The following is a 14250-nucleotide window of genomic DNA, read 5'->3' as shown; positions in this document are numbered from 1 at the left end:
CATGCACGTGCAGTTCAACTGTTTGAGTGAAAATGCAGAAAGTCTGAAGTTAATAACATTTATGTCTACCTTAGGCCACAAACTCATCAATCACCCCTGCTGTGGACCACTTTCTGGAGGTCCAAGATGCCGACTTCTACAAAGAAGGGATCCGTATGCTCCATGACCGCTGGACTAAGTGTGTAAATGAGGGAAAATAAATGTGCTAGGTTTTCTAAAATTGACTCCTTCTACCTTAGACCACGAATCACCCCTCGTATGAACAAACCAAAAGCAGTCGCCTTTCACTGACTTCATCACCTCAGACACTGTCTTTTAAAGTGAACACACAACTCAATGACAGTGTTTGTGAATTATGTAGAACAGTTTCTATTATAAACAATATGTGTCATCTGTCACACATTGCACTACCCTACAATGGCAAGGCTGGACTACACAGTTTGCTGTGGAATGGAGTCAAGGGTGCACAAGTCGAGGACAAATAAAGTAAAAGGAACACTTTCATCAGGGGAAGAGAAATACTCTCCTGACACAGTGATTGTTGCTGTCTACAGTGAGGTACACATCTCCCCCTGTGACATAAGACCAGGTGGCAGATAAATCAAGGCCGCAAAAAAGGGCTGTGGAGGATCTGCAAGATGGCAATAGCTACGGTTGGATTTTGCAGTGTGTCTAAAGCTCAAAAACCTGGGGCCCCACATAGATGAGAGCCAAGAACTTCAAGGGCAAGAAGGTTGTCAGGATTCATAACAGGGAAGGTTTTAGCGACCCCTGGGCCGTATGTCTGTCACACATCAGTAATATACTCCCTGCACCCTATGCAGCTGATCTCCCGCTACTGAGAGGCTTCTGCCCACATCACTAATGAAGGGTTTCGACCCGAAACATCAACTGTTTATTTATTTCCATAGATGCTGCCTGACAGGCTGAGCTCCTCCGGCAGATTGTGAGCGTTTCCCGCACCACTTCCGGGTTGCAGTACATCAACTTCCGGGTTCGGGGAAGCAGCATGGCGGCGTCCATCGGTGTCCATCTGGAGTTCAGGTGTGTTTCCGGGCGTAAAGTTAGAAGGTTTCTGTGTGTCGGGCTTTCTCTCTCTCTCTCCTGTCCTTCCGTATGTTGTGTGGGTTTCAGGTACGGGTATCGGGGTCTCTGACCGGACAAGGGGTGGGATGGGCTGGCCGGGAGTGGGGTTTCTCATTGGGATCAGAATCGTTGCCGGTCCGGTTTGTAGTTGTTGCTTTAGATTTGGTATTTCGTTCACCGTGATTGTACGGTTCGAGTGCAGAGCAAGGTTGAGGTCAGCGACTGGTCGCTATTCTGACCATGAAGTGCTGAACATTTGTCTTTACACATTCATGTAGACTTTTAGGTTGGTCTAGGTGCCGGGGCGAGAGATGCTGAGAGCAGGTTGTGAACTGGTTTCAACAATGATAATAAGCAGGGACAGAGTTACTGGTTATTATCATGACCGTGCGAACGGATATCCTTGACATTTATGGATATAAATGCCTTGAAAATTAGCTTTTTACAGCACAATACCTAACAAATATGAATTAACATAAAATTTAATCAACATGAATTATGCTTAACTTACATGATTAAATAAATATTATGTCTTGAGTGCAAGAGAAGGGAAGTATAGTCTGAGGTAGTGTTAGGGGTTTTCAGATTGGTTCAAGAACCTGATAGCAGTGAGGAAAAAGCTGTTGTTGACCCTTGAAGACTGGATCTTCAGGCTCCTGTACCTCTGGCTGATGGTAGCAATGAGAAGAAACAATGGCTTGCATATTGGGGGTCCTTAATGTTGGATGAATGTGATGCCAAAGTAAACATAAAAGTATATTTTATGACTGGTTGTTGTGATGTACTGTTGATATACAATCACTGTTTCTATGTAGCACGACAAGCTCCCAAAGCCAATATTTTAAGGATCATCTAATCTATTTTAGTGATGTTAATTTAAGTAACAAGGGGTTGTAAGTAGCAGGAGTTGATTCCACTGTTCTTCAAAATAGCGGCATTGGATTTTTGAGTAAACTAGTGAGAGGCATTTTGTTCCCAGTTTGAAAACTCATGCTGGCCGGTGGTGTAGTGGCATTGGTACTGGACTTTGAGGCGAATGGTCCTGAGTTCAAATCTAGCCGGCTCCTTGCACACTTTCCATCCGTGCTGGGTTGAGTGTCGAGCTAGCAACTTGGTCATCTTGTATAATGCTAAGAAAACAGCAAGATGTTGCCCAATGTACCACAGGGTGCGGAAAGGAATATAGATAATATGAAAACTCATCCAAAAGGTAACAATCTTGGCAATGTAGGGTTCTCTCTGGACTACACTATAGATTCTTACACTGCGGTCTCTGGAGTCGGCCTTGAATATGCAACTTTCTACTAGACTGAGCCGTGGTTGACACTCTTCAATGGTATTGACAAACTGTTCTACATCAATGGTGCACTGCAAAACTGTGCTCAAGTATCTATTTTACATGTGTGAAATTATTGTCAAACTATTAATAAGTTTATTACAGTAACAATCAAGATTAATTGATATGATAACGCTGACTGTTTCCCTCTTCCCTGAGGTAAGCATTCCCAAACACAATAGATTTTGGTTTCAACAGCATCCTGTGGATTAACATTAGCCGATCTGACAATTTGTAGAAGAGTAAACCGTAGAGTGGAGACTTGAATCAATGACATTCTGTAACATGAATTCAAACGATGGGTCTTGCGGCAATTTATCTAAACTGACTTTGATTTCAACAATACCACTACTCCGGATTCCTTTTGGCAAGTCCCATCTCTGACTTGTTCCTTCAGTAAAGTTAATGAGCATCCACCCCCTTAAAATGTCTGCAGCATCTGGCTTCATTGTGTCACGCAACTCATTTAATTTCATGTACACTTTAGGCATAGCAATGATGATAAATATTGATTTTGATTACCTTGCACAAATAGAATTCATTTTCTTATCCCACTTCTCAATTACTTTTGAAATGTGAATAAACTTAACAGTCAAATTTCTAGTTTTTAACTGCCTTCAGGCACCATCATACCTCACTCTGCAACACGATAGAACGAGACTGGAGTTACATTTCCCAAGGAACAATGTTGCAGAATGCATATGAACAGTGACAATATCGGCTAAGGAATAGACACGGGGTGGGGGGAGGGGGTTTGAAGTGTGTGTATTTTAATGCTAGGGTAAGGGTGATAAACTTTGAGCATGGATCAGTACTTGGTCAGAACAGCCTTGGTTGAGGGAGGGACAGGAATGGATGCTGAATCCTCTAGATCAGAGCTTCACAACCTGGGGGCCTTGGACCTCTCGGTTAGTTGTAGGGGTCTATGACATGAAAAAGTTGGGAACCCTGCTCTAAAGTTTTGATGTTTTATTAAAAGATGGAGAACGAGGTAAAAGAAGAAGGAACACCAAATGTTGAAAGGACTAGATAAGGTGGACGTGGAGAGGATGTTTCCTGTGGTGGGGGTATTCGGAGCCAGAGGGCACAGCCTCAAAATTGAGAGGCCACCTTTTAGAACAGAGGTGAGGAGGAATTGTTTTAGCCAGCGAGTGGAGAATCTGTGGAATGCTCTGCCACAGACTGTGGTGGAGGCCAAATCTGTGCATATATTTAAGGCAGAAGTTAATCGTTTCCTGATCGGTCAGGGCATCAAAGGTTATGGTGAGAAGGCAAGGGTATGGGGTAGAATGGGATCTGGGATCAGCCATGATGGAATGGTGAAGCAGACTCGATGGGCTGAATGGCCTAATTCTGCTCCTATGTCTTATGGTCTGAGAGGCTGGGGGAGGGGGAGATGCACTACTAATCAGGGACAATATTGCAGCCGCACTCGGGACATATTCATCCACTGAGTTATATGGGTGGAACTTCAAAGTAAGAAAAGTGCAATCACTCTGATGGGATTATATTACAGCACCCCCCCCCCCCCCAACCACCAGCACCAGGACATCGAGGAACTGATGTGCAGGCAGATTAGAAAAGGGTGTGAAACTAACAAAGTTCTTGTGGTAGTTAACTTCAACTTCCCTAATATAGACTGGAATCTCCTTAGTACAGGAGGTTTGGAAGGGGCAACACTACTTAGGCTCATCCAGGAGGGTTTCTTAAATCAATATGTAGATCATCCAACAAGAGAGCAGGCCATACTGGATCTGGTGTTGGATAATGAGCCTGGCCGGGTAACTGTTGGGAACTGTAGGAGCAGTTGGGGAACAGCGATCGCAACCCCTTAAGTTTAAAGATAGCTATAGATAAGGGTAATAATGGACCTTGCAAGAGAATATCAGGTAGGGACGAGGGAGAGTTAATTGAGAACAGCTGATTTTGGGAAAGTCCACATTGTACATGTGGGGATGGGATGTTTAAAGGCCAACTGCACAGAACACAGGACAGGTATGTTCCTGTAAGAAGGAAGGACAAAGGTGGCAAGATAAGGGAATCTTGGATGATGAGAGAAGATGGTGAATTTAGTCAAGGAGAAAAAGGAAACGAGTGTAAGGTTTAGAAAACTGAGATCAAACAGAGCCCTTGAGGATTATAATGAAACCAGAAAAGAGCTCAAGTGGAATTAGGGAAGCTAGGAGGGCCATAAGATGTCCTTGGCATGTAGGATTAAGGAGAATCCTTGGGCACTCTGTGCATATATCAAGAGCAAGAGGGTAAGTAGAAAGTGGGTTGATAAAGTAGGGACAGGATTTAGAGGCATTTGGAAAACTATGGTCTAATTAGGGACAGTCAGCAGGGCTTTTTGTGGAGCAAGTTGTGCTTCACTAGCTTGAATGAGTTTTTTGAAGAGGCAATGAAGAAGATTGATGAAAGAACAGCTGTGGATTTCAGTGAGGCATTTAACAAGGTCCCTCATGGGAAGCTCAAGATGAATGGGGTCCATGGTGAAATGGCTATTTGGATTCAGGTTGGTTTGGCCATAGACGAAGTGGTTGATGGGACTTATTTTGGTTGGCGACTAGTAGTGTTCCACAGGGATCTGTTCTGGGCCCTTTACTATTGGCGATATATATAAATTGTTAGGATGAAAACATAAATGGAAGGGTTAGTAAATTTATAGACAATATGATGATTGGGATAGGTGTTCTGGAGAGCGTAGAAGACTGCCAAAGGATAGAATGGGATATAGATCTGTTGCAAATATGGGCAGAGAAATGGCAGATGGGGTTTAGCTCAGCCAAATGTGAAGTGATGCACTTTGGAAGATCAAATGTAAAAGAACAACACACTTATATCCTTTTATATAAGATTCTTTGTGTTGAAGTACAGAGGGTCTGAGTCCATGGCTCCCTGAGAGTAGACAGGGTGGTTGAAAAAGGCTTATGGCATACCTGCCTTCATTAGCTGAAGAACTGAGTTCAAAGATCAGGAAGTTATGTTGCAGCTTTATTAAACTTTAGTTAGGTCGCATTTGGAGAACTGGTTGCTGCATTAGAGGAAGGATTCAAGACTATTTGTTGTTATTCGTCGGTACACAAGTGGAAAGGAGAGCAAAGTAATTCTTACTCTGGCTGTGATGCAGCATCAAAAAACACAGTGAGTATAAATACACAAGATTAAGTTGTGTACACAGACCGATTGTACAGTGTGCACATAAAGAGAGGCTATTACAGGAGTTTCTGAACGTAAGATGATTCTGACAGGAAATGATAAAGTGTGGTAGGATGGGTTAATGAATGGAGATGTTGATCATTTTTGACTCTGGTGGTCCTATTCTGTATGTTGCATAGCCTGTTCTCTGATGGGAGTGGACTAAGCAAACCCATGAGCAGCGTGAGTGGGATCCTTCATCGTATCGCCGGCCTTATTCCAGCACCTTTCTGCGTAAACTTTGTGCCCTTGATGGTGGGTAGGCTGGTGCAGTGGAGGCTTTGGGGAAGGTGCAGAAGAGGTTTACCAGAATACTACCTGGGTTAGAGGCCATGTGCGGTGATGAGAGGTTGGAAAATCTTGTGTTGTTTTATCTGGAGCTGCGGAGGCTGAGGGGAGATCTGATAGAGGTTTATAAAAGGGATTGTGAGAGGCCTAGATACAGTAAACAGCCAGTCTCTCCCAGGGCTGAACTTTAAAATATCTACTGCCAAAGGGCATTTAATGTGAGGTGGGAATTAGAATTAGAATTTTATTTCTTACATCCATCTCAGAACATGAGGGAGTAAAAATCTTTATGTTGCATCTCCGTCACTATATACAAGCAATAAGGAAGGGAAATGTGGGAGGTTATTGCCCAGACACTAAGATTGTGTACATAATTCTTTGTGTGCATGCATTTACAGTCAGATACAATGTTCAGTCAGGTAGGCAATCAGATCAATGTGTATTGATCAATCTGATGGCCTGGTGAAAGAAGCTGTCACAGAGCCTGTTGGACCTGGCTATAATGCTGTGGTATTGTTTGCCAGATGGAAGCAGCTGGAACAGTTTGTGGTTGGGGTGGTCGGAGTGCCAGATGATCCTCCAGGCCCTTTTTACGCACCTGCTGCTGTAAACGTCCTGAACAGAGGAGAGTTCACGTCCGCAGATATGCGCTGGGCTGTCCGCACCACTCTCTGCAGTGCCCTGGGTAGAGCGTAGTACAGTTCGCGAACCAGGCAGTGACCCAGCTGGTCAGGATGCTCTCGCTGGTGCCCTTGTAGGGCTCATGCCAAACTTCCTCAGCCGCCTGAGGTGAAAGAGGCGCTGTTATTTTTACACAGAGTTGTGGATGCTTGGGATGTGCTGCTTGGGGTGGTGGTGGCGACAGATGCAATAGAGGCAATCAGCAGGCTCTTAGAAAGGTACATGAATGTACAGGAAATGGAAGGATATGGACATTATGAGGGATTAATTTAGACAGGCATTTGATTACCAATTTAATTAGTTTGACACAACATTATGGGATGAAGGGCCTGTCCTAGTGCTGTAATGTTCTATTCTATTAGATCTTTCTGCTCTGCAGTTAGCGTCTTACTGCTCCATTTGGTGGTGTATGTTCCTGCTCCTCTTGATTAATTAGTGGTTCCTCAGTGAAATTCAGAGAGTGAGGCTTGAAAACCAGATACTGGAAAAAAAAAATTGAGAATGACATAATTATAGTTCCAGATAGCAGCCATGCTGCATCTTTCTAAGATGAACCCCAGGAAAGTGTTTCCTGTGACCCACAAAACAGAACTCTGTACATGTGGTATTGGCGCAGTCTGTCTTGCCTGAGTCTTTCAGGCCCTAAGCTAATTCCCACAACAGCCCGGGGAGGGAGAAAACATTTTGTGCTTGAGCAAGAAGAACAAAATACAACTGTGTAGACTCAGCATGACTACAGATGGTCTCCATATCCAAATTGCTCAGTGGTAGATGCCAGAGGCACAGAGGTGTGAATTGGTGTTTAGTTAAAAAAAAAACTATGTATTTCAAAAAGCTGATAATCAGGAAGAAAAAACAATCCTTAAGGATACTGAATCAAATCTATCCTATTTTAGATAAAATTAAATATCCTAAGTTTGATTTTGGTGAACAAAATTACCTGCCCTCTAATGTGGAAACTCTTTTACCCACAAGGTAACTGGATTCAACTGAGAGTCTCAGAACTAACATTGTCAAATAATTGCAGCAGGAATTTGAAAGCAGATCATTGGAGTTGAGATTTAGTTTTGCTGTGAGCCAGTGAGTAGTAGAACAAGTTAGGGGGTAGAAGGGACTGTTGTAGATGCAATGTCATTATGGCCACAAACACACGAGATTCTGCAGATGCAACACACACAAGATGCTGGTGGAGGAACTCAGTAGGCCAGGTAGCATCTATGGAGAGGAATAAAGAGTTGCTGTTTCAGGCCGAGACCCAACGTGTTTATTCATTTCCATAGACGTTGCTGGTCCAGCTGAGTTCCTCCAGCAGTTTGTGCATGTTGCGATATCATTATGGTTTTGGCCTTGCTATGGAAAGCTGAAATGCTGGTGGCATTGCCCAGAGCTGCAGAAGTTACGGGGTTAGAACAGAAGGATTGTGACACATTATTGAGACCCTTCTCTTCTCAAGTGGGATTGTGTGGTCTGACACTAGGTGTTAAGAAGGTTCTTCAGTACCCCAGTGCTGCTGATTCTTTATCCTCAAAGACACCATGAAGTAACTGATTTTCTCAGACATGTAATGGCTTTTATTTAATTAACTCATTTATTCTTCTGATTAATCGCAGAGGTGGTGCTGAGCTGCTCTTCAATGGGGTGAAGGAGCAGGACGTCAGATTGCCGAACCAGTCAGCGCCATGTGAGTGATGGATTCTATTTACTCATATCGAATCCTCTTGCAAAGCAACCAAAGTGAACACAAGTAATTGTGTTGTACCTTCTTGGGAGAAGGGGGCCACGAAAACTGCTGGGCGCAAGAGCACAAATGTGGAGAAATGTTCTTTAAGAGAAAATTGACTCGTGCGGCAAAATGATCCATTACCAATGATGAGCTGGACGCTTTGTGCCTTTTCTTTTCCTTCTGCCAAGTGATCTCCTGGCAGGGGTGAAATTTCAGCACCAATCCAGACAGGACGAAAGAATCTCTGGCAAATCCTGAGCCCTTCAGGTACCAGAAACAAATCCAGCCAGGTCGTGGCGTTTTCCGTTAAACAATTCCGACTTTGTGTAACACTGTCTTGTTTCATCAAGGTTAGAGTCAGGTTTATTATCACTGACATATGCTGTGAAATTTGTTGTTTTGTGACAACCGTACACTGCACTACATAAAATATAAAATACAATGAGAAATATATAAAAGAAATTAAATAATCAGTGCAAAAATATTGAGGTAGTGTTCATGGGTTCATTGACCGTTCGGAAATCTGATTGTGGAGCTGTTCCTAAAATTCTCCGCTCTAATGGTAGTAGCAAGAAGAGGGTCCTGGGTAGAGAAGGTCCTTAATTATGGATGCTGCCTTTTTGAGGCATCGCCTTTTGAAAGTGTCTTCAGTGGTGAGGAGGCTGATGCCCATGTTGGAACTGGTTGAGTTTACAACATTCTGCAGCTTTTTATGATTCTGACCAGTAGCCCCCTCCATACCAGACGGTGATGCAACCAGTTAGAATGCTGTCTGTGATACATCAGTAGAGATTTGCGAGAGTCTTTGCTAGATATATGGTCCAACTTCCTCTTGGAGCCAGAGTGTTGACTCTGCTTACTAAGCTGACAACAAAATCCAAAGTGGAACAGCCAGTGGATCTGTTGCCTCTCAGATCCAATGACCCAGGTTCAGTACTGACTTTTAGTGCTGTCTGTGTGCAGTTTGCCTGTTCTCCCTGTGACCGTGTGGACTTGTGGCAAGGATCTTGCTTCCTCCTGAGGATGAGTAAGTGAGAGAGGGAATCTGGGGAGAGTTGTTGGAAAACTACAGGTTGAATACCCTGTTTCTGAGATGCTTGGGCTGGAAGTGTTTTGGATACTGGATTTTTTCGGATTTTGGAATATATAATGAGATAGCTTGGGATCATCACTATCATTTCTGACTTGGAATTTATTTGCTACCGGTAAGCAGTCTTTGTCTTACACTCGTTCCTCACAAATGATTACAAACCATTAATGTAATGAAAATGTAGTGTGTTCGGGTAACAAAAGCAGCATCGAGAGAATCAGCTGTTGAACAGCAACAGACAATGGCAGGCTTTCAGACTCCACCTACACGCTGTGTTTTGATTAAATGGTTACAGTACACTGTGTTTGTATTTTACCTTTTTTTTTGGTTTTATGTGAGGTATGGAAACATTCAGCATTGTAGACTTGTTCTGGTGTTAGATTTTCATCAGTGATGCTTTAAAACTTTAATGCCATTATTTATTTTTTTAAAAAATTTATTCAGGACATTGCTAGCTAAGCCAGCATTTATTGCTCGTCCCCAGTTGCCCTTGAGAAAGTGGTGATGAGCTGCCTTCTTGAACTGCTGCAGTCCCTGAGGTGAAGGGTACCCACACAGCGCTGTTAGGGAGAGCATTCCATGATTCTGACCCAGTAACAATTAAGGAACAGCGATATGTTTCCAAGTCAGGATGGTGAGTGACTTGGAGGGGGATTTCCAAGTGATGGTGTTCCCAGATATCTGCTGTTCTGGTCCGTCTAGGTGGTAGTGGTCGTGGGTCTGGAAGGTACTGCCTTATGTAGGGTATAAAACCAACCAGCATCGTAGACTTGTTCTAGTGCTAGATTAGCAGATTCTTTAAAAAAAAAGTCATGCCTTTTCTTAAATTTCTGCAACCACCCTGATGAATATTCACCGTTACCTTCAATTTTCAGTCTCTTACCAACTCTTCCTTCAGTTAGTCCTGACGAAGGGTCTCAGCCTGAAACGTCGACTGTACCTCTTCCTAGAGATGCTGCCTGGCCTGCTGCATTCACCAGCAACTTTGATGTGTGTTGCTTCAGTTCATTGTGATAGATCTTTAGTTGTTTCATGATCAGCATATCGTTAAGTGGCAAATATTCACTCCAGCGCTGTCAAAGCATGGTCGAGATCTTCATTTTTCGCTTTATGCAGTGTTTTTTCTATTTTTCGTAACTTCTTTTCATTACATATGTGAAGTCACTTCTCAGAAGTGTCTGTGTTGTGCAGAGACCTGCGCATCACCTGGAACCTTCCCAGCACCTTGTGAAATTTTCCAGTTGTGTCATCATGTCAGCACTCAAAAAGAATTCCGATTTCAGAGGTTTTTGGATTAAGGGGTACTCATTTGTAAATGGGTTTGGTTTGGTTGGCATGTTTCTGATGGGCTGACAAGCCTGCTTTGATTCTGTATGATTTGATGAATGAAATCCAAAGGTTCCATTCTCTCTGAGAACAGAAGAACCCCCTAATATCAGGCCTGTTAGTATTTTTGCATAGGTCCATTGTATACTAACATCACGGAAACCATCATTTTATGCTATCTCGTAGCTATTTGGCGGAATTTGCTTGTTCAAATTGACTGGATACACTTCCAGTATATTTTATTGGCTACAAAACACGTCAGGATGCCTCAAGGTGAGATGTAACCTCTCTCGCCATGTCTTGATCTCACATTCTCTCGCCATTCAGTAACGTTGAAGTGCAGTTGCCATGAAGCTATTTATGTGAGGTAAATTTAGCTCCAGGACATTACAATCCTACATACATTGAAGGATCAAATTTATCTGCCATATATATTTACATGTATATGGAATTTGCTGTGGTGTATTGTGACTTGCAACTGAAGTCAATAACACTTAACCATTATAAAGAAAGAATTGTATAAAAAAATTAAGTCAAGAGGTTAAAGTATGAATATGGAATAAAATGTACATGAATACATTAATACCAGCAGGTATTTGCGATGTAAACAGCATTATAAAAAGTGGTTTAAAGTGTTTACTGTGCAGTGATTGGGATAATAGATAGAGGATGAGGAAGGCTAGGAAATGCGAACTAGAATTGTTGATCAGATTAACTGCCTTGGGAAGAAGCTTTTAAGATGGTGTGAAGTTTTTATTTTAATAGCCCTATAGCACTTTCCAGAAGAAAGCTTTTGGAAAAGGCATCTTGCAGGGTGGTTAGTGTCTGCAAAGATTTTTTTCTGCCCACTTCTTTGTCCTGGACACACACAAGTAGTGATGCTAGACTGCAGTCAATGGCCTTTCTTCTGACTGTGTTCAGAAGTGAATTTTTCAGCACAAATCAGTGGTAGAACAACTCCTGTGCTTGTTTTCCCTGGCACTATCCCACATATTGTCAGATTCAGGCCGTTGAGTTTCAAATCTTGCCACAGTGACATTTGAACTCCGAACTCTATCACTCTGGTCCACAACACTATCACAGCCAATGTGTACTAAGAGTTCACAGCAGTCAGCCTATGTACTCTGGTGCCATAAGCTCCTGAAGCTTGACTTTGCATTCACGCAACCTTTGTCCCCTGCAGAGTCCAAGTGTGTGAAAGTGTAACAATTTGACACTCCCGAGATAATCTTTGATTTGTTTTCCCCCTTCCCCCAGCTTCCCAACAGGTTGTGCTGATCTTTGCCCTTTAAAATGCTCTATTTCATGTTATGAATGGGCATCTTATGATCCCATTGTTGAGGTATTTTGAGATGTATGTGTTTTTTTTTGGTTTACTTGATTGGTCTTAATCCTGGATCAAATTCAAATATAGTTTTTTTTTAGTTGTTCCACCAGAGAAACTCATCACCCACCTCCCTTTGCTCCACCACCCCAATTCAAAATCAGGTTATTTGTTATGTCTTGCAAAGGTTATTATGGCTGGCATCTAAAATTTACACTGCATTTCTCTTTTATCCACTAACCTTTCTGTGTGGATTCCACTTTCCCTCCTGCAGTTCAGGTAAGATACGGACGAATGCTTATTCCAGTGCTGGGCAACCATGGCATTCTTCCAACAATGCAGCCTTGAACTCTGACAATTGGCCTGCTGAGGATTTCTCAGTACTGTCATCGGACGGAAAAAGAGTGGAAGAAAAAGGACTCTCTGCCCCATCACAGCTTTCCATGGGCCAGGATTTTCGATGTGCTAAATTGAAACACTACACACAGTGGCCATTTCATTAGTTACCACCTGTACCTTATAAAGTAGCCACTATATTCATAATCTTCTGCTGCTATAGCCATCCACTTCAAGCTTCAACGTGTTGTGCGTTCAGAGTTGTTCTTCTGCACACCACTGTTGTAGCGCGTGGTTATTTCAGTTACTGTCTCCTTCCTGCCAGCTTGAACCAGTCTGGCCATTCTCCTCTGACCTCTCTTATTAACAAAGGCTTTTTGCCCACAGAACTGCTGCTCACTGGATTTTTTTTTTGTTTCCCTGTAAACTCTAGATGTAAAAATCCCAGTAGATCAACAGTTTCTGAGGTGTCAAATCACCTCATCTGGCACCAATAATCACTCCACAGTCAAAGTCATTTAGATCATATTTCTTCCCCATTCTGATGTTTGATCTGAACAACAGCTGAACCTCTTGACCATGTCTGCTTGCTTTTATGCATTGAGTTGCTGCCACCCGATTGTCTGATTAGATGTGTGCATTAACGAGCAGGTACTGAAAAAGAGTGCAAGATCGAAGAAGATGGAGGTGCATAGCTGCCAACCCTGGATTCGGAACGGCACCCACTGACTGACTGACTGACTGAATGACTGAATAAAGTGGCCATTGAGTGCATAGCTGGAATGTTGGGCCAATGGAAAATGCCTCAACGTTCCAAGTGAGCGAGAACAGCAAAGGATCCTTTAGAAGACTAGTTCATAGCTTTCTCCTCTATGGTTTAGCAGGGTTAGCTGCTGAAGAATAGGGTCTGTGTTGTTCCGATCAATGTGATCATGCTGTGTTAGCTCAGGAATGTGTGGTGACACTTGCAGGCTACTCCTTAGGTGTGTTGGTTGTTAATGAAAATGACATATTTCACTGTATGTTTCGATGTACATATGATAATCTGAATCTGAAGATTGAGGATTACCAAGAATGACTCCCAAGTGATAAATTTTGTAGTCAACTTTTGTCGGGTGTGAAGAATGTGCCCAGACAGCAATCAGCAGCTATGGGGCCAAAATCCTGCAAAGAGAGTCACCTGATTGAGGAATGACTGGAGAAAGCTGTTTTATCTTTGCAAAAAGTGAAGCCAATAGATTAGCAAATTAATTTGGCAAGAATTTAAACTTTTAACAGCCAGTAACAAAGCACAGAATGTTCTCCACATGCAGTGAATGTTTACAGTTTTCTGAGGCACATCAAGGATTGTGATAGTAACACGTGTTTCCAAAATACAGATGCCACAGTAAAACCTTGCAGGAGCATAAGCAGTGGATTCTGGTTAATCGGGCCATCAGTTAATCAGGGCAGCTGCTTATTTGGGACAGCTCTTCATAAACAAAAACGAATAGAGAAAGTTGCCAAGATTACCTTTGTTTATTTGGGATACCGTGCCGCTTAATTGGGGCAGGAGACTGTTGCCGAATAGGTTCTAACTACTGTCAGTCACGCACACTTGCATGGCCGTTTGACGCTGCACTTGTAGCATCAGTTGTGTGTGTTTGTGTTCAGAAAGCGGTGATTTTTGTTGCTGATAGTTGGTGAGAAGTAAGCAGTAAGACAATTCTAAACTGTTGTGCTCACTTTGGTTTCAAGCATTCAGCCTTCCAAATGCCAGAATTGGCTGGGAGTGAAAATCAAACCATTTCACTACTTAAGCAAGTTAGGAACTAGGAAGAATTTGAAGGTATCGACAGTCGTCTTGAATGTTGCAATGAAAA

General features: G+C 42.7%; 1 protein-coding gene across 1 annotated transcript in view; it reads left to right on the top strand.

The window, feature by feature from the left end:
- The first annotated feature begins 990 nt into the window (after positions 1-990).
- LOC134360082 (procollagen galactosyltransferase 1-like) overlaps positions 991-14250 on the top strand; it is a 198020-nt gene continuing 184760 nt past the window's right edge. The window contains exons 1-2 of the mRNA XM_063074163.1: positions 991-1044; positions 8200-8270. Coding sequence (XP_062930233.1) covers positions 1010-1044; positions 8200-8270 — 106 coding nt within the window. The 5' untranslated portion in view covers positions 991-1009. The remainder of the gene's footprint in view (positions 1045-8199; positions 8271-14250) is intronic.

This window comes from Mobula hypostoma, chromosome 21 (genome assembly GCF_963921235.1).
Source record: "Mobula hypostoma chromosome 21, sMobHyp1.1, whole genome shotgun sequence".
NCBI lineage: Eukaryota > Metazoa > Chordata > Chondrichthyes > Myliobatiformes > Myliobatidae > Mobula > Mobula hypostoma.
This window is presented reverse-complemented; position numbering and strand designations above follow the sequence as displayed.